The following is a 21,770-nucleotide window of genomic DNA, read 5'->3' on the forward strand; positions in this document are numbered from 1 at the left end:
TGGCCTAGTCCCTTTATTAATCTGGAGTCGCCACAGCGAAATGAACCACCAATTTATCCAGCACATGTTTTACGCAGCGGATGCCCTTCCAGCTGCAAACATCCATACACACTCATACACTACGGACAATTTAGCCTACCCAATTCACCTATACCACGTCTTTGGACTTGAGGGGGCACAGGAACACCCAGAAGAAACCCACACTAACACAGGGAGAACATGCAAACTCCACAAAGAAATGCAAACTGACCCAGCCGAGGCTCGAACCAGCGACCCTCTTGCTGTGAGGCGATTGTGCTACTCACTACTTGGTTGTTGCACGTCCGCTGGTTCCTGCCTCTGATTGAGCGAGTTTGAGCAACTTGTACATTAAGGTAGTGTTAAGAAAAAAAAAAAAAAACAACACCCGCAAAGAAACTCGACATAGAGGAACAAAACAACTTAGGTCACAGCGATTATCAGCCTTTAAACTCAAAGTGATTTTTGCATAATAGGTCCCCTTTAAAAGTGTTTTGTACCAATACAAAGTTCAAATTTACCACCTTCATACATTTCTTTTTCTTGTACAGTCAGAAAAAGTGAGTAAAGTTACAAGACTGTGCACTTTATTTATCGTTCATCAATAGAACATCAAATACTTTCCTTTAACGTATACTGTAATAAAATAGGACTAGAAATGCATGCAACGTAAAGGCCAGGACAACAAAAATAATTCAATTCTCGACAATAAACTGCAACTCATTTTCAATTGACCAGTGTTGGCACTACAAAGCATCAGTTAACAAAACAAAAATGTAAGGCTGGCATTGATACAACACTAGCAATAACTAAACTGTAAACCTTTTTTCTTCTCTTACAATCGTATTTGAGAGGTATTCAGACACTGCATATGCCGATGCTACTGTACCATTCGTTTTACACTAAGAAACACACAAAAAAGGGGTCTATTCAGCGTGTATGTGGTCAGTGCGTGTCATACAGGCCCTTCCAAACAGATCATAATCAAAGGCACTAAAGCTTTACAAAGCAAAGATCAACAGGCCAGCACTACACCGAGAATAATGGGCACCAAAGAAAGAGTTCACATGATCTGAAAAGTACCACAGACTCGTTTCCTTGAGATATTTGTCACGTTAAAAGGAAATAAAAGCTGAACTACCTGGAGCTTTTTCAGTTTCAGCACATATTGTTTGGAGTTCAGGAAAATGGATCCATTTCAGAAGCCATTGAAAGAATTGCACTAACATGATCTATAACCTTGAGTCTGAAATATCAACCATGATGATGATGATGATGATGATGATGGACATCAATTTCCGACACGTTTAAAGTGCACTTACAAGACTCTGAATCCACAATCATCAAGTCTTACAGCTTTTATGACATTCACAGAACCAATTTGCCATCCACACTCATTATCAATCAATCAAATCAATCGCCAACTTTCCGAGCTTGCTCAAATTTCAGATTCACCTCTTTCAAACAGTCTCATCTGTTGTGCACGATGACCTGCGTCAAACTCCGAAAGTAATTAAGTGCAAACAAATACATATTTAGAAATGATAAATCACATTTATTGAATTAAAAAAGGGGAATATTTTCACACGTCATTATAGAACTCTTCCTTTTTTTTTTTTTTTAAATCCCCCTCCAAACCCCTAAGGCTGTAGTTAACAATGCATTAATAAACACCTGCTTTTAGTATTCAGATGTTGGTCTTTCCTTTAAGAAATTTAAGGCAGTTTTCTTTTTTCCAATTAAAGAATAAAAATAGCTTCTGGCAGTCAGGTTGACTTGTTTCTTTTCCCTTAAAAACACATTAAAATGAGCATATTTGTGCTACTGATAGTTAACTAGCAAAAAGAGCTATATGTATTATCAATTTAGCTCTGGGTTTCAGTGTTTAGTGACATCGTTTATTTTCTACCCCATTTTGAATGACTGTGTTTAACCCAATACTAAAAAGCTGCTATTTATGGGTTAGTTCACCACAAAAATAAAAACTCTGTTATTAATTACTCACCTTGTTGTCGTTAAAATGCCCTAAGACTTTCGTTCATCTTTAAAACAGGATTAGGATATTTTGGATGAAATCAGAGAGCTCTCTCGTCCTCCATAGACAGCAATGTTCCCTTGTCCACAAAAATAAAAACAGACCATTCAGTGCCTTTAGTAGTTCGATCAGATGAGTATTAAGCTATGATAATACTTTTGTGCGCATATAAAACAAAAATATTGACTATTCATTACAATTTCTTCCCAGTGTCAGTATAGGGTGCACATCCAATTCAGTAAGACTTTATATTGATGGTCCACTTGAGTATTAGTAGACTGTCTGCTTAATACTGCTGCTAAACAGACATTTAAGTGACAAAAGGAAATTATTTAAATTAGTTGGCATGTAGATGCAATGTAACTTAAATTCAACAAACGGACCATCAAAATAAAGTGTGACCAAAAATTCAATTCAAGCTGACATATACATTGAATGAACCTGTGCTTTTGTTTCAGAAGTCGCACGTATACATTTGTGCAGTGTTTCCCAACCCTGTTCTTAAAGGCACACCAACAGTACACATTTTCATCCTCTCCCTAATCAAACACCCCTGAATCAACTAATCAGAAAATAAGAGACGTTAATGGGTCAGATAAAGACGACATCCATGTTGTGTACTGTTGGTGTGCCTCTAGGAACAGGGTTTGGAAACACTGCATTAGTGTAGAGTGTTCTTGTGAATACGCCCTATACTGACACAAAGTAGAAGAAAATGTTGAATAAAGTAGTTCTCTTTATTTTATATGCACACAAAAGTATTCTCGAAGCGTCATAGCATTCCAATTGAATCACTGAAGGCAATTTTGACAAAGTTTTTTGATACCTTTCTGGAAAAGTCTGACCATTGTGGTCTATGGAGGGAGAGGGAGCTCTCGGACTTCATCCAAAATATCTTAAATTACAATTTGAGGGAGAGTAATTAATAGCAGAATTTTCAATTTTGAGTGAATGAACCCTTTAATTTACTTGCCCACAGGCCACCCAAGATGTGACTTTTTCTTCAAAAGATCATTAAAGAAGATTAAGAGAAACCTTTGTTATTTTGTGAATCATAAAAGGCAAGTTTAGAGCTACTAGCAGTTAGAGAGACAAAAAACATATAGACAATGCAAAATTAATGTCTGTGGCTTTTGGCAATACATTGAAGTCTTAAGAAGCAAAACGATTGGGCTAAATACTGACAGCGTTACTACCTTCACAAGCTTCCTGTTGTGTAATGACATTTGACAAATGTTGAGAATCCGCTAAAAGTCGATCTTCCTGATCAAGAATGCATACTCAAATGTAATATTACTGTTTTTATATAAGTTGCAGAATCATGGATGAGCATAAATGGCATTTTGATGAAAAACACATGTTCTTCTCCATTGTTAACATGCAAACAATGTCATTATGCAACAGGAAGCTCATTCTATGGGCTATAATGTCAAGGCTGTGGACTAAAGATGATAACATTGTTAATAATGTTTAGGTTTCACTTCAAAAAACTCCAAAGTATCATCAAAAGTCACAAGTATTCATTGTGTTCTGTCTGTATATGTTGTTATGACTCTCGTTAGCTCCCAACTTAATCCCTATAGATCAGGGGTGTCCAAACTCGGTCCTAGAGGGCTGGTTTCCTGCACAGTTTAGCTTTAATTCACTTCAACACACCTGCCCGGAAGGTTCTAGTATTCCTAAAAAGAGCTTGATTAGCTGGTTCATTCATGTTTAATTGGGGTTGGAACTAAAATATGTAGGACACTGGCCATCTATGAGTGAGTTTGGACACCCATGCTATAGACTAAGGCAGTGGTCTCAAACTCAATTCCTGGAGGACCGCAGCTCTGCATAGTTTAGCTCCAACCACCTCCAACTCCCACCTGCTGAATAGTCTAGTAGTCTTAAACAGCTATATCAATAGTTGGATCAGCTGTGTTTGATCAGGGCTGGAGCAAAACTATGCAGAGCTGCGGCCCTCCAGGAATCCAGTTTGAGACCTATGGACTAAGGTTTCAGTTAAAGAAATCTTATTTAATATTCTACAGAAGAAAACACAAAGACACCATGGATGACCTGCTGGTGAATAAATAATCAGCAAATTTCTTCTTTTTTTGGATGAACAATACTTTTAAGAAGGAAATTGTTAATTTCCATTAAAGATACAGTTTTGAAAATCCACAGATAAATCTCAAGCACACGTTTGCACTCACACGTAGATAAAGAACAAAACAAAAACAAAATAAGATAGAAAAGGTCTATACATCCATCACAGATCATCACACCAGGTGTCATACACAAAAGTACCGAATATATATATATTTATATATAGATCTTATGATTGGGGAACCCCGGGAGATGTGCATATTTGTATTATTTGAGCCGTGTTCTACGAACCTAAGAGCTTACAAACTGAAGGACGGCCTGTTGCGAGATCCTGTCGGCGGTTTCGCGCGGCACTAGGAGCCCATTTTGAGCAGATTTTTAATGGCTTCCGTTACGACATCGTTCTCCTCGGAAAAAAAAAAGATCCATCCTCTGAAACAGCCCACACTGGATTTAGTTATATTTGTTATTTCGGGTTCAGTTGGAAATTTGCAGTGGGGCTGGACGGGATGGAGAGCGTATGTTAAATGGGAGTATCTCCGAAATGTTTGAGGCGGATGCGCTGGATGTAGCTGACAGGGCTGTAGTTGGGGTGAGCGGGGCTGTAGGTGGAGTGTGCTGGACTGTAGCGTCCGGGACTGCAGATGTCTGGCGAGCCCATGTGTCGAGCTGGGCTGAAGCGGCTCACGGGGGACATCAAACCGCTCACTGGAGAGCCAGGAGTGGCCGAGAGAGCCCTCAGATGGCTTTTGTGCACTGCAGGAGTCAGCCAGCTGAAAACATAAACACAGACCTCTAAGTGGACAGACAAAGGGGATGTTTCTTTTTGGGTCACACTTTATTTTGATGGTCCGTTTGTTGAATTAAGTTACATTGCATCTAAATGCCAACTAATTCTCAGTAGATTATAAGTAGACTGTTAGGTTGGGGTTAGGGTTAGTTTAAGTTGACATGTACTTGCAAAGTTTCTTATAGTCAGTTAAATGTCTGTTGAAGGAGCAGTATCAGCAGATATTAAGCAGACAGTCTACTAATACTCAAATTGACCAAGTGTTTTTTTTTAATCATAGATGAACTGAAGTTTTTGCTTTTTTTTTTTTTTCTTTGAGGTTGGTGAGATTTGTAAAAAGCTTCTGGATCCTTGTTTACTTTCCTTCTCTCTATGTCAAAATGAACAATATTATTTTAAAACGTGTGATATTTGTACATTTTTGGAAAACACTGTAAATAAAATGTTTTAAAAAAGCTTTTAAAAGATTCATCTTATGATAACTGATGCTGCAATTCACAAGTTCACACCCACACATAGAAACAGATCAAAATAAGCATATTAGGCGTGCAGTCCAAGGGAGAGGGCTCTGAGGCCAGAAAGACGTCTGAGCTCAGGGCATTCTCTCCGTCAAAAGAGACAGAGAAGAATACAAGCTCAGCGTCTAGCCCGATGCCAGAAAGCCCCCCTTCCCATGCTTACTATGGATCTGGTTAGAGGTGTGGAGTTGGGGTGGAGGAGGGATGCAAAGTCGATGATTGAGGTAGGATGAGCTTGGTTATTTATGGGAATTCTCTTTGATTCTGATTTGATGATTAGTGTGTTTGCTGATAGAGAATTCGTTGCGTTTACCATGTGTGTGTGATTCTCCCTAAATTAGTTTAAAAAAAACCTTCACTTATTGGACAAAAAAAATTACACTAACAAAGAGTGTAGTTTTCCAACACTTTCTTATTTTCACAGAGGTCCAAAGATTATATACTTTCATTCAAATATGATTGAATATTATTTAACAGATATTTATATTCTGATATTTTTAAAGCATTTGTTGTCAACTTAAACATGGATAATGTTCTCTGAAGGCAATTATGAAATATTTTTTACTCATGCAGCAAAATGTATTTTTAGCTTTAAAAAAAAAAACTCTAAAAATACAGTAAATTAAATATCAAATTATGTTTTTTTTATGAGTAATTTATTTAAAATATTATTATTTTAAATGTAATAATCATAAGTTTTCAGTGTCTCATGAGTGTTCGGCTATATTTTTTTCTTGGGGGAAAGGCATTCTGTGAATACGGCAAGTTTAAAACAAACACGTTACATCTTCTGTGCAGTTACTTTTCAATTTATTGTATACATGCTGAATAAAAGAACAAGATACAAACATACCTTTGCATTTCTGACTGTGAGTATGTCTGAACTGTGCTCTTCCATTTGTGAATGCTGGGAAACTTTAGAGGGTCGAAGTCCGAGACTCCTAAAGCTGACAAAACCTCTCTGTCCAACTTGGTGGGTGAATCCCTGAATAAATATGAAGAATGATGGTTTAAGGCTAAAACTTGTCTATTTCCATTCATGACAGGCAAGAAAAAAAAAGAAAGAAAGATTTGGAGATGCTAAATATAAATATATGTTTGCAAAGCTAAATGTTCAGCAGCCATTTATTCCAGTTTCAGTGTCACATGATCTTTTTAAAGGCCCTGTCCACAACAACAATAGTAGTTTTAAAATCGTACTTTTTCCTTTACAGTTTCGCTGTTTCTACACACACGCGCACATGCACGCACACATCACCACCACCACCACCAACAACAACAGAATATTGGGGTGACTGAAACCGAAACATTCTTAAACTTTTCTTCACCCAGCCAGGGTGAAAATTTTTCCAAAACTTCAGGTACAGTGTGGTCATGTGGATATTAAAACTTCATAATGTTTTCACCTCATAAAGGCATTCAAACTCACACTGTTAGCATTTAACACTGAATAAAGCACATGAGGTTTACCTGAGGTGATCATGGTCAGTTTTCTGTTGTTCAGCTGCTAGAAATAACCGTTTCTAATATATTAATTTGATGTGTTGGTCAGAACAAAAACTCCATTTATTGTGGAGAATACTCTTACTGTGTGTCGCTGCTTTTATATAGAACATAATTTAAATCAGCCTTTAATCAGACTTGCTCCTTTTGGTCCTTAATCTGGCAACCTGCGCTTGCGTTTGTTTTGATCCAGGAATGCAATACCTAGTTCAACCACTGGGTTTCAAACTTACATACTGCACCTTTAAGGTTAGCAATATACCGTTGCTATGGCATCCACACCAAAAAGCAGAAGCTGATGGTCAGACTTTTTGACGTTTAACAAAACAAACAAATCTTTTGTTGATTAACTTGTATGGATTAGTTATTCACTTTAAGAATAATGCAAGCTAACAAAAAAAAAAACATTTTATATTTTGATTTCACTCAGACTTTTAAGTCCACATGAACCAGAATCTGCGACCGTTTTTTATTTAATTTTTTATATTGGGACGCAATTCCTTGAGGATACACTTAAGTTCATGAATAGATGTAGTAAAGTAGACATTTTACTCAGAAAGATCAGGAAAATAGTTTGGGCAGAGTTATCACAATCTAACAGACCTCCTATTCACCATTACATAACTAGCAGAGAAAGCTAACAATATTCTATAGTTCGTTTTGATTTCATCTGTACTTTAAGGAATTGGGTGCAAGTAGTGCTTAGCTGTTTGTAAACGCAAAAAAACGCATTAAATCTAAGCTCAGAATATATTTAAAAAAAAGAGAATAGCAATGCATTTTAAAAATCTCAAAACCGATGTCTAGAACATTTTCTCACCACAGCTCTAGATAAAACAGCAATTACTCTGTTAGACAATAATATCACACACCCCTAGTAGGTGGCTTCATACTGAACCATCATCATGATCACAGACAAACTCTTCTCACCCTTCAATGAAGAGTCCTTTGGTCACTCTGGGAGGAGTCCGCAGTATGAAGTCCTGAGAGCTGTCGAGTGATCTGTAGGAGCTGGAAGACCCCGAGGAGCTGAGGTCTCTTCCCCCATGATCCCAGGACTTTGACCTGGCGCAGATCATGCGCTCGCACCCTGAAGTGTCTATCGTCTGTTGGCTTATTGGTTCTAACCTCTCACTGGCCAGAAAGTACTCATCTGAACTTGCGCTGGACCTCGCTTCCACCTCATTTCTTCTCTCTGCTCCATCCTTCTCTGCTGCCAGCAGAGCAGACGTCCTGTCTTTCTCAAACACAGAGTCGTCTTCAGAGGACAGCGAAAGGCGCCCCAGTCCAGAGGTGAGCTCTGTGGTCTGACGTTTCCCTCCGCTCCTCCTTCTTTCCCTGTTTGTCCTATCAGGTTCATCCAGCAGAGACATCCTCTCAAACTCTGCCATTAGGTTTGAAATTGGTGACAGCATGCAGGAATTGGAGGAACCGCAGATACGAGGAGACACTTTGTCCCCATTTGGAGTCCTATCACCAGAGCCCTGTTCACAAAGGCCATTTTTACTGCTGGAGATAATGGATTTCTCTGAGAGCAGCAGGTCCTGCTCTGCCGCCGCTTCGATGAGGTCAGCGCTGTGGGACACTGGGAGGATGTGAAACTCCAGTCCTCCTACTGCCCCCTGCAGGCCGTCTTTGGAGCACACAGAAGAAATACTGGTGAGAGCAGCGTTCTGCCGGTTCTTGATCTCCTCCAAGCTGATGTCATCACCCTCGTCCAGAAAAGCCCCCACAGAGATGGAGTTACAGAACTTCTTCAGTTTGCCTGAAATTTAAAGGAGGACGATATTACGAAGTGAATTATATCCCTTGGTTTTGGAATGAAGTTTAATTCATTAATTCATTCATTCATTTTCTTTTCGGCTTAGTCCCTTTGGTAATCTTGGGTCGCCACAGCGAAATAAACCGCCGACTTATCCAGCATATGTTTTACACAGCAGATGCCCTTACAGCTGCAACCCATCACTGGGAAACATCCATACCCTCTCATTCACACACATACACTACGGACAATTTAGCTTAACCAATTCACCTATACCGCATGTCTTTTGACTTGTGGGGGAGACCGGAGCACCCAGAGGAAACCCACGCGAACACAGTGAGAAGTCCACACAGAAATTCCAACTGACCCAGCCGAGGCTCGAACCAGTGACTTCCTTGCTGTGAGATGATTGTGCTACCCACTACACCAACCGTAACGCCCCCAATTTAATTCAGACAAACTTTATAATTTACAGTTACCAATATTAGTGCAGTTACAATACTAAAATTATGATATGACACCTGAATGAAACACCACAATATGGTATTGATACCACAACAAAAACCTAGAACAACAAAAATAATTGAATAATTGATGATCCAACATGGAACAATAAAATTATTTATTTTAATAAGCAGCATGTTTTTGATTAATCTACATGGCTTTCAAGCATTGATTCCGTTGTTGTTGCATAGAGAATAACGTCTTTATTCTGGGATTACTACTCTTAAATATTACAATGAAAGTTAAGTGTAACTCAAAGCTTTTACTGGGGCACATACGATTTAAAATAAGGCCTAGCAACTATCCACAGCTTTTTTTATACATGGCTACACAGAGGTTCAGTAATAAGATGTGGAGGTACAGTTATACATGTAAAAAGATACATTTGATGATACATTCCTATGCCACATCACACAGTTGAACCAGACACTTGCAATTTAACTTTCAGCAGTTTATTATAAACATTTTGTTCATCTTTTTTCCACAACTGGTATTATGAAAGAACATTGGAGCATTGTCTGATAATCAAGCAGCAATTAAATGTGTTTGGACAAAGAATTCAAAGGATTTTATTTAAGTAAGCGGTGTGCAGTGAATGCATTATCGGCATTAGAAAGTTCCGATAGGCCTAGAAAAGACGTCTCACATCAGTGTTTTCGGAACTTCTATTTTCACACACAGCAGAATTCTGGCTATTTCTAGTAATGTTACAATCCTGGTAGTGTTGTCATGATACTGAATTTCGGTACCAATTGTTTTTTCAGAGCTTTAAAACACTCCAGTGTCCCTGTATCTGTGATTACACTCAGTAAACAGTAGGGTTGGGTATCGTTTGGGGTTATTTTGATACTGGTGCTAAATTTATACTTTTAAAACGGTACCGGTGCCAAAACGGTGCCTGAGCCGATACTTTTAAGTCACAAAATTATGGTGGATGACTCTAGAAAAATCTTTTATTTGACAAAATCTTTTAAAAAATAATTTTAATAGTAGAACAATACAATTTAAGTTTAAAGTAAACATCAATTCATATTTTATTATTTGAATTGCATAATTATATTTCCTTTGATAATTTGTTGGTTAGCATGAATTTAAGATTTGCATTATGAAATTACATTAGCTTACTACTAACCTGTGGAAAGGCTGTCAGCAAAATACTGAACTTTTTTTTCTAGGGTTGGGGCTTGTGACTATGTTTACATGGTTATTAGTAATCTAATGATTTGCATTATTCTGAATAAGACAATAATATGATCATGGTGTTTACAGGAGTTGCTTTTTAAATGTTCCTTTCATGATCACACTTTAACATATCACAAAATACTTTATACTAAATATTCGAAGTAATTTTTTCATCTTCATAAACAAGATAATTAAATAAACTCAAAATAATCTTCCTTGTTTATTTATTTCACAAATAACTTGTACTGGTGTAGAATAACACATTTCTAACAGTCAAGTACATCAAGGCACATTGTTGCACCTGTCAACTTTAACAGATAGGTCTACAGTTGAAGTCAATTTATTTTGCCCTCCCATTCATTTAAAATAATGTTTCTGAACATTTTCAGTGCTTCCTAAAAAAAAAAATTATCCTGGAGTCATAATAAGTCGTATTTCTTACTGTTTATTTCTTGAAAAAAAGCAGTTTTTAATAATAAAAAAGGTCAGTATTATTAGCCTCCTTAAGAAATATTTACTGTATATTTTTTGTTATACACAACAAATCAGTTACAAAATAATTTGACTCATTTCAACTTTCGTAGTTAACTGATTAAGTCTTTAAGTTACACTTCAATCTGAATAAAAGACTATAAAATACTCAAAGGGACTTTGTCTGAATACAACTCTCTTGCAAAAGAACTAGTAAAATATTATGCACCGACTGTCACTATGGGGAAGACAAAAAAGTAGATTAGAAATGAGTTAGTTAAACTGTTATGTTTAAAAATGTATTGTAAATAAATCATGTGTTGAAGACGAAAATCAAAAATGAGGGAAAGCTAAACTGAACGAGTTGAATATGACTTACATGAGCGTGACTGAAAACTACATTTGATCAATGTGTTACATCTGTTCTTTGGTACTTGCCGACTGTTTGTAAATTCAATACTGCATTTCCTAATGTAAAACTATCTACTCTAGATTTCTGATTAATAATGGTCTCTGAATAGCCGAGCACTTCCTATATTAAAAGTGTTAAAAATCGCTATTACCTGTGTCAATTTGGGCATCAACCTCTGACAAATGCAGGGAACTAGGCTAATGTGCGCAGCACCGTCACTGACAGAGAGAGCAAGTGTGCACCCCGGTGTCCTGGCCCAATTCCCTCCACTGGCCCTTACCCATCGTGGCCTCCCAATCAACCCCATCCACCAAATTGGCTCTGTCATTTTCTCTCCACTCCCCTAATAGCTGGTGTGTGCTGAGCGCACTGGCGCCGTTGTCCTGTGGCTGCCGTCGCATCATCCAAGTGGATGCTGCACACTGGTGGTGGTGTAGATAAGACCACCCACATGATTGGCCATACACGATAAATGGGCTATATAAGTACACATTTCATTACATTAATCCAGTATCATAACACTAAATCTGAAATATTAATCTCAATCGGCAAAATTGACAGAACAAGTTTTCCAGTATTTTTAAAAAGAGCCTGTTTGTTCTGGTAGTTTTCCAGAAAAGTTTTTATGTGTGAAAGGACCTATTGTTAACAAGATGTTTTATCAAATAATTGATTACATGAGATGTTTATTCATACTTGATTTGTGCTATAACTAGCAGTAAATATGATCACATTCAGCAATCTGTCATCATATCAAGTCAACAAAACCACATTTGTTTAAATCTCCTGATAATCGTGCAATAAAAAAAATGCTGTATGAACTGTATAAACCAGTATCAAACATGTTCGGCACAATTATGATGCATTTCCATATTGTAGTTTTGCAGTCAGTGGTCTTACCTGGAGAAGGTGTTTTAAACCTGTTGCTGGTTTCATTCTCTCCAGCCTCTTCGTGAGCTCGCTCCCTGAAGTCCTTTTTACTGAGGTATTCTTCAAGCATTTTCAGCCCTTCGGTTGACTGCAGGTCCACAAAACTTTCCAGGAAATCCCAGTACTCTGCCCAGGGGTGACCGAGTTCATGGGCTAGATCTCTGCACACAGATAAGACACAAATATCTAAATCAATGCTAAATGACACTATACTAATGCCTAAAGTACATGAAAATGAGTGTGTAGAATAATGCAAGTAATTTTATTTCTTTAATTTTATTTTAGAACAAACCTGCCAACTCTTTCTGCTCCACGGTCCGGGTCAGACTTCAGGATGTTGTGGAAATGGTCTGCCCGCTCTCTAGGAGGTGTTTTCCACGCTCGTCTGAACTCATCCGCCTAGAAGCCCACAATTTTGATGATTCAAAGACACAAAATAGTTTTCATGTCATGCATAGCTAAGTAAATACAAAGCAATACGGCTTTTATATATTCTACATTAAACTCACTTTAGATGGACTTAAAGGTCCAGCAAAGGCCCTGACTGCCATAACTGGATCCTTTGGACTTCTGGGTAACCGTGGCGACAGGGATTCCATTGGTTCAGGAGACCAAGGAGCACCAATCACAGCCTGGGAGGAGTTATCAGTGGCTCGCAGCAATGGGATGTACAACCGCTCTGAGGTCAATCAGAATTCAGTGTTATATCATGGAATGCATCGGATCTACACATTTCAATTAAATACTAAATTTAATAATCACCAGCTTACCTTCTAAATAATCATTTATTTTCTGTTTGACTTCTTGAATTTTACCCTTTTCTTTCATTCTTTCACAAATAACCTGAATAAGGGCAATACAATGACTAGTAAATAAGCTTTAATGAATTACGAAATCCTCAGATTAAAAGTTAATGAGTCAGGGTTGCTTTACCTCACAGGGTTTCTGGTTATACTTGTTCTTGCAGTTCTTGTCAATGTCTGGATGAGAACAAAGTATGTTTACCACCTCTGGGCAGCCAAACTTGCATGCGAAGTGAAGAGGCGTCTCAAACCCCTATGAAACACAAAGGATAAATTATTGTTTTGAATCGGTTACAAAGCTTAATAGGACATCTAGCTAAACAGGATTTTAGGCCTCACAGGCATGTATCGGACACAAAAGATGTGTCAAACATTGGCATCAAAAAACTTTTGGCTTATAATGTCTCTGACTGCACAGTCCTCATAAAAGGAATTCAAACAAAGCTTTGTGAAGATTTAAATCTGGAGCTGAACTTACACAATGTTCAAGATAACAATTGTTCTTTATGTTCATATGTGTCATGGAAAAAAATGAGGATTCATTCAAATATATCAACACACAATGAGTACGTTTACATGGACACCAATCCTCCAATTCTAATACGATTAAGACAATAGTCTGATTAAGGGTCTACCATGTAAACAGCAATTTTTGATTACCTTAATATGACTAAAGTCATAATCAAAGGGCTGTGCGATTAATCGAAATTGAATCACAAACGCAATTTGAAACATTTTGCTTCAATAATCGCAAAAGGCTGCGATATGAAATAGTTATATATTATTTAATTTCCCCTCCCAGAGAAAAGCGTGACTGCCGTCTGTGTGTGTTAGCCTTACTAGCCAATTGAGTGAGCACACTTTCGTTCTGCCCAATCAGAATTGCGCAACTGTACTATGCGGAACAATAACAAACAGGAAAGCGCGGCCGAATGGGATAATGGTGTCTGCCGCTTCAGAAGCATTAATAGACTAATTGATATAAAAGAAAAACAGAACATCTGTAACATGGGAATATTTTGGTTTCAAAGTCAGACACCAAACAAAAACAGGTAATTTGTAAGAATTGTTGCCACAGCATGAGGAAATACAACCAGCACCTAAAAAAGCCCCACAGGCTTTGAAAATTTTTTGAAAAAAAAATGAGGATTTTCTTACTGAAAAGTCAACTGAAAGTATTGCCAGTGACACTCAATCTAGTAGCAAGCAACAGCAAAGTACAATTTCAGAGTTGTTTCAGTCATATTAGTTTGCAGAGTGTTTACAGAAAGGTAAGGCCATTTTATTTGCGTTTACTGACTAGAGAAAAATAAGTTTTAAAGGGCACCTATGGTGAAAAATCTACTTTTCAAGCTGTTTGGACAGAAATGTGTGTAAGTATAGTGTATAAACTGTCATATTGGGGTGAAATAAACACACCCAGTCCTTTTTTTTCCAAATTTAACAACATAAAAACGATGGACCAATTGGAGCGGTTTTCAGATCGACCGCAACTTTGCGTAGAAGAGCGGTTCCCCCGCCCACCAATATTGATTGACAGCTGCGCGCATTAACATGTCCGGTAGTCACGTGTATAATCAAATCAACAAGAGAGGACGAGCGCAAAGCAGCCGGGAATAAAAGGTCTGTTCAGTTCGCTAGGATCATCAATCATCATCAAACGTGATCAAGAGTGAATTTTACAAGTTTAAAATGTTTTAAAACAGAGCATGTGTGTAATGAATTACAGCGATTTACTTCACTTAATCAGCACAGCCGCGTGTCAGAACAATTATAAGTGAAGACGCTTCAATCGCGATTTGTGGACGTTAAATCAGGTTTATTTTGTACATGAACATAACAGATATCCATACAGCAGTGGAGATTACCAGTATCATGTCAAATATGCGTGCAAAACGAGTGCAAAGCTTAACGCGCTGTCTCTCTCTCTCTGTGTGTGTGTGTCTGCGTGTCTGAGCTATGTGTGTGTGTATGTCTGTGCTACGTTTGTGAGTGTGTGTGTGTATGTGTCTGCGCTATGTGTTTGTGTCCTTGCTGTGTGTGTGTGTGAACTTTGTAATGACATTGTGTGTGACTCATTGTTGCAAATCCACAAAAAACTGCATCAAATACTGATTGTTAAAGTTCTTACTGTAGTATTTCTCACACACGTTACGTGAGATCTGCTTCCTGAGGCAGCCGAGGGCGACGATTGCTGACAGGCACGTGGGAACGGTGGGCGGGAAAGACTAGCCTTAAAGGGCCAGTACAAAAAAAAACAGCAAAACCTTTTTCCAGCTATAATAGACACTTCAAACAGCTATAATAAAAAATCTGATGCGTGTTTTGAGCTAAAACTTTACAGACACATTCTGGGGACACAAAAGACATATTAAATATGAAAAAAGAGGTAACCTATGTGCCCTTTAATTTCTGAATATTTAAAAACAAATTTGAATAAATGTTTAAGTTAGTATCTTTTCAGTTCCTTTTTTTAACTAACACTTACTGCATTTTAGCAATAAGAAGCTACAATGCGATACAGATTATTAAGCTGAAGCTTGATTATAAAATTTAATTGCAAAAAAAAAAAAAAAAAAAAAAAAAAAAAAAAAAAACGCAATATCTGTCAAAAAACTCGCAAAAATCGCACAGCCCTAAATCGAACTAAACAGAAATCGAATTGAGGCATGAGAAGTTTTACTATTTTAGTTACATTACTGAAGTGCAGTACACACATGTAAACACCTTAATCAAACTATTACCGTTTTGTAGCAATTTTGCAACATTTTGCAGCAGAACACACACACACACAGCAGTTATCAGGTGTTTGATGACAAAAAAACCCAGAATGAGACAGCACATTTTTGGTCCGAGCGGGAAATGATGACTATGCTTTGAATTCCGGAAACTAAAAACAAAACGCTATAAATGGTAACAGTAACAAAACATGGTGCCTGACATACCCGAACTGTTGTTGTGCGAAACGCCAGAGGAAACTAGCGTTGAATGATGCTGTAATGACGTTAATCTTACTATGTACTGTAATACGGAAAATGGGAACATAAAGAAACATTCAAAACGCAACTCATGTAAACGCCTAAAAGGGCCATGAAACCCCCCTTTTTCAGTTCAAGTCTACCTCAGAAATTTTTCAAAAAAAATGCGCCGAGATGGGCGTGTGAGCAGTGGGCGTGACCGATTTGCAGGGGAAAAAGAATGGAGCACACTGTCAGTTGGCTCACAAAATGAGAAACAAACCGTGAAGAGACTGATTTTATAGTTTACAAAGTTAAATGTAAAGAAATAAACAGTAAGTAATGTAATGTCCTGCTACATTTGTCATTCGTCATTTCATATACACATAACCACAAATTGTTCTATCATTATAATCGTGTTTATATAAACACTATAAATGAGGAGGACTTCTCTACTCCTCCATCCTCGGGTCTAAATGCTGACACACTGGATAGCAATGCAGTCTCTTGCACTGTCTATTGCAACCATTAACCCTGCCGGTAATCTGGAGGATTTTAAACATGTGTGAACACAGCAGCACAGATAAAGGCGATGTTTCTTAATGCTAACCTGATGGTAATGACCTCCACTAATAAAAGACAAAGTCAGCCACTCTCCAATTTTGTACAGCTCCCTTGACAAACATGCGTGCTGCAAACCAACAGCTTTGCTGTATTGGCCCGGACAAAAAAAACAGGGAAAAACATGCAACAAACCCCGTGAATCATACAAATACGACAGTGGTCTCACTCAGTTATTGGGTCTCCCTGCTTGGCAGGTCTGCTATGCCTTCAGAAAGCATGCGCTCATGAATAATTAAAAAGCAGGCTCTTCTCATAGGATAAGAAAACGATTAAAACTAGGCTAAGAATAATATTAAGAAACCGACGCATCATCACTTCACTTGCAGTTTTGCGATACGTCACCAATTTTGATCCCGCCCCAAAAATTATTTAAAACCCGGAAGATGAAATTAGCTGACAAAAGCTCAAAATTGTCCAGTTCTCCAACAATTAAAGCTAACAAGCACCTCTAATTCACATTCTGTGAAGTTTCACTTTTTGCTTGCTTTTTCCATTGCTTTTTCATTTGGGCTTTGCCAAAGTAGAGTCATTACCATATTTATACGGGGGAGGAGGCAGGGAGGGGTTTTGCGCTCGTGCATGTGCGCTCAGTTTCACGTTAATTCGGATGTACAAAGAGATTCCACGTACGCAGTGTTTCATACATCTGAATTTTTTACTGCGTACGAATGAAAATGAAAAAGAGCTTTGTTTGAAGTATACCAGGGCCTTCACTGCTGTCATTTTTGTTGTCCCTTTATTTTAAAGGGGAAATGCAGTACTCAGTCAATTTTACATTATTTTTTACATTGGATTCCACTTTAATGAGCAGTAAACAAACTCAATTAATGTAACCATTTAGAAGAAAACGGCATGTTTTACTATAGCTTTTACACCTAGGGCACTGCCATCCTGAAATGACGCTGTGTCTGACGTCACAGGGTTGATTCCGTTCCCTCAGCTAAATAGATACAGTGGAAGTAAAGGACTGAACATGGAGACTGTAAAGCATAACTTAACCCAGTGCGTGAAGTTGTGGACATGCATTGCAGAGCTGGTGCAAATTCAACAAATACAAGCATTTAAGTTGTGTATTTTTCTTTTGTTAGTACCTTTCGTTTGATGCGCTAAGGTCTACTCTCTCTTGTTGGTGCAGCGCTGCCTGACGAGTGGATTTACATTCAGACTAATGCAACAATTAAAATGACACATGACTTCATGTTTTAGTCACGTCTTTGTGGATTATGTCAACACATATTCCCTTTTCAAGTCGATAAACTTCATTTCTCAACATGTATGAAGGACGTAAAAATCTGCCATGTAAAAAACCGTGCCGATCATAGTTTGATTTGAACACGAAAAGACACAAGGGGCTGTAGTAGTGAAAAGTGAAAGTACCCACCCCCATTACATCAGTACCGGACCTTGTTGAAACCCAGACAGGCAGCGTAATGCAGAGTGGATCAAAGCGCATCAAATGATCAATAGTTAAAAGGGGAAAAAAAGAAGAATAGAATAAATATATGAAGAGTTCAGGTACAAAACCTCTAAATCCAGCAGACCTCTTTTCTTGTAAATGAGCATTTTCTATCAGGCTCCTATAATTAGGTTCAGAAGTTTCATTTTATATGTAATGATGAGGTTATTAGCTGGTAAATAAAATACCTTTTTTTATAAAAAAAAATGTGACTTCAGACAATTCTTTGGTTTTTAAAAAGGTAAATTTTCTTTTGCGTCAAAACCAGCTAAATCCATCAGTGCTTTTTTTGCAAAAACCTCTAAATCCACCTATTGGGACAAGACGGAGTAATTAGATGAAAATCACTAAGCATGCTATTAGAAATTATTTTACCAAACATAAAACACATTACACCAACCACCTATAAATAAAAATATATAAATCTGTCAAGTAAGTGGCAGTTCATTCCGCTGTGATAAACCAGGGAAAAATTTAGATTTATATTTAATGTAAATAGGACAATGTAAACATAGCAAACATTGTAAACTAAATATGGTAGATTCAACCAATGTAGTGTAAAAACACTGAAACATCAAAATCTGAACATTATCTGTTAATATAAAAGCTTATCAGATGTATAGGTATTATGAAGTAATACAAGTAATGTTTAGGTTTATACATTATATTTATCTATTTAAAATAGCTTAAATTGGCAAATAAAACACAAGGTAGGCCTACTGGGCAAAAAGGGGATGCCTCTCAGACAATTTTAGAAGCTGTCATTCATTTATTCTCACCATACTTAAGGTCTTGGTCTCTTGTTTATCCTCATAGCATCCACGTGGGATAAAAGAACGGCATCTTAACTTTTTATTAAATCGAAAGTGGAATAAAACAGTCTCCTCATAAAAGCCGGCATATCAGCACATCGCTACATTGAAAACATATATGATTTGATTCGTACCTTCTGATCTGGTCGTGATATAGCGGCTTTTGCTGTCAAGGACAAGTGGTGTTTATTGGCTTTTGCCAACAAACTGTTATTTCTGAATGCGCTGACGCTGCGATTTAGATGATTTGAAGCAAATTTATTTGTTGATGGTGTACTACATGCCTAAAGCATTCACTCAATGTCATTAGCTCATTTTTGGCGGAAGTGGAGTTCAGCGGCTTTTGCATCTGAGCTCTTCATATGTTTTTATATTAGACCCATCTGATGCTTGTATTTGCACCAGCTCCACATCTTCAACTAAATTAGGCTTTACAGTCTCTGTGTTCAGTCCTTTACTTCCACTGTATCCGTTTAGCTGAGGGAACGGAACCAGCTCTACACGCCCTAGCTCTAAAATCTATAGTAAAACATGCCATTTTCTGCTAATTGTTTACATTAATAGAGTTCGTTATACATTTCCATTAAAGTGGACATCAATTTACAAAATAATGTAAACTTGACTGAGTGCTTCATTTCCGCTTTTAAGGGCACATAGTTTACCTCTTTTTTATGATTTAATATTAATATTATGGTTGTTCTGAGTGTGCCAGTTTAGGTTCAGTTTAAAACACAATTCAGATTTTTTTATTATAATGTGTTAATAAGTGTCATGTTGGGGGCGTGTCCACAGTTCGCTGATTTATGAGTGTGTTGCTTCACATGTAAATTAGTTTCGGCTTCCCGCCAACGTAACAAGGAGGCGGGGCCATGAGCTCACCCGCTCTGCGTTTGCAACAGAGTCTGACAGGCAGACGGAGAAGGAGAGAGAGGATCACCATTCAGTCGTACATATACGACTCTGACACAGACCAAGCAGAGAGTACAAAATCATTTGTGTCTTTGTACAGTTTTACAGCCAACTGTGTGCTAGTTTCAAGTGCAGAGCTTGTACACAGAAACTAATAATCACGCACACTGAATTAACTTTGACTGAGGCACCGGATGCACCGCTCGAAGCCGCGACACGGCACACCAGACACTCTCTGTGGCGCGGCAGAAACATGAAGTGTCCTGAATCGTCGCGCCACGCGTTTTTAAATTCTAAACATAGGTTTCTGCAGCGGCCCGCGGCGCCCAGCCGTCGACTTGAGTGTACCCTGATAGAAACCTATGTTTAGAATTCTAAAACGCATGCTAGTTAAGATCACAGGGAGCTTCTGGGATTGCGAGAAATGCAAACGGCTGAAGTATAAGGTAGACTCAATGAGAAGTACACATGTTTGCAAACCTACCTAAAGATACAACCAATAATTCCGATTAGAGCGATAATGTGGAGAATATTGCTCTTGTGTTGAGCCCAATAAGCCTTGCATCTAAAAATAGAGCAAGGGTGTTCCTTTAGTGATATTGCTTCGACTCATGCTGAAAATGGCGGACGTGAATCAACAAACTGAGGATATGATGACGCGCCTGTCAATCAATATTGGTGGGCGGGGGGACCGTTCTCCTACGTCAAGTAGCGGTCGATTTGAAAACAGCTCCAATTGGTCCACCGTTTTTTATGTTGTTAAATTGAAAAAAAAAAAAAAAGCACTAGGTGTGCTTATATCACCCCAATATGACAGCCTATACACCATACATGCACATATGTCTGTCCAAACAGCTTGAAAAGTTTATTTTTTACCATAGGTGCCCTTTAATGCAAAACCTGCTATTCAGCACTCTATTAAAAGGTAACCCATATGTAAACAATTAAACAACATAGATAGATTAGAACGCATCACTTACAGCTTTGTCTGGTGTATTGAGGTACAGGTCTACGATATAGCGGATGCGTTTCTGCAGCATGCTCTCCTGGTCATCTGGGTACATAAGCCGCATGAATTCTGGGTTCTCGAGAGTGTCCAACAGGATCTGAACAATGCCTGGCTGGTTCTCTTTAGCAGCCACATGCATTACGTTATACCTGCAGCCCTCCTGCAGTCACATTTACAGCAGAGGAACATAAGAAGAAATAAAATAAAGTAAACTAATACATCAACATTCAGATAGTTGAAAAAAATATATCAGCATTCAGAAACCTTCAATATTTTTACAATTCTTACAATTATTCTTGCTATTCTTACAAATAAACTGCATAGTTGCAATCTGAACAACTACATTCTCGACTAAAACAGCCGCAAAAGTACATTTTGTTGTCTAACAGCAGTAATATTTGTCAAACTGTAGTGTATTTGCTTGTTGCTGGCTGTGGGCGGAGTAATACACAAGGGGTAAAGAGGCTGTACGAGTGCTGATTTTACTTAAATATCACACAGGTATCAGCCAATCAGATTCGAGAACCAGACAGAACTGTTGTATAAATATATATATATATATATTTTTTTTTTTTTTTTTTTTTTTTGACAACACTAGCATGTGGTTATACACTGTGATGAACAAATGATGAGATGGTTACTTTTTAGTTCTTGTGGTTTTTGTTGAGGAAAATACTTTTACATCTAGATGCTAACTCACTTTTCCTATTACTCTAAACTCAAGGTACTGTCAAACAAAACATAATATAATGAATGTTACATGTGTAGAACTATCAATTCAAGTGTTTGTGCCACTGAAAAACTTGGCATCAGAAGCTATGTTTCCATCCAAAAATGTGAATTAACAATACATAACAATAGGTGGATGAAAACGTAGCTAGTGCCATTGCTCAAAAACGTAAGTCTGGAGCCCTGAAAAATATATCACTGACTGGTGGGAAAAATGGAGCATGTGAAAACATTTGGAATAGATAAATAAATAACTAG

At 37.8% G+C, this 21,770-nt stretch overlaps 1 protein-coding gene across 2 annotated transcripts in view; it reads right to left on the reverse strand.

The window, feature by feature from the left end:
• Positions 1-588: 588 nt before the first annotated feature.
• Positions 589-21,770, reverse strand: part of ankle2 (ankyrin repeat and LEM domain containing 2) — a 30,894-nt gene continuing 9,712 nt past the window's right edge. For both annotated transcript variants that reach the window (XM_056457482.1, XM_056457483.1), the window contains exons 5-13: positions 20,755-20,943; positions 13,147-13,269; positions 12,984-13,056; positions 12,723-12,892; positions 12,506-12,612; positions 12,184-12,374; positions 7,883-8,717; positions 6,303-6,434; positions 589-4,914 (exon numbers count right to left, since the gene is read on the reverse strand). In XM_056457482.1, the coding sequence (XP_056313457.1) occupies positions 4,665-4,914; positions 6,303-6,434; positions 7,883-8,717; positions 12,184-12,374; positions 12,506-12,612; positions 12,723-12,892; positions 12,984-13,056; positions 13,147-13,269; positions 20,755-20,943 (2,070 nt within the window). In that variant the 3' untranslated portion in view covers positions 589-4,664. The remainder of the gene's footprint in view (positions 4,915-6,302; positions 6,435-7,882; positions 8,718-12,183; positions 12,375-12,505; positions 12,613-12,722; positions 12,893-12,983; positions 13,057-13,146; positions 13,270-20,754; positions 20,944-21,770) is intronic.

Source organism: Danio aesculapii, chromosome 5 (assembly GCF_903798145.1).
Source record: "Danio aesculapii chromosome 5, fDanAes4.1, whole genome shotgun sequence".
NCBI lineage: Eukaryota > Metazoa > Chordata > Actinopteri > Cypriniformes > Danionidae > Danio > Danio aesculapii.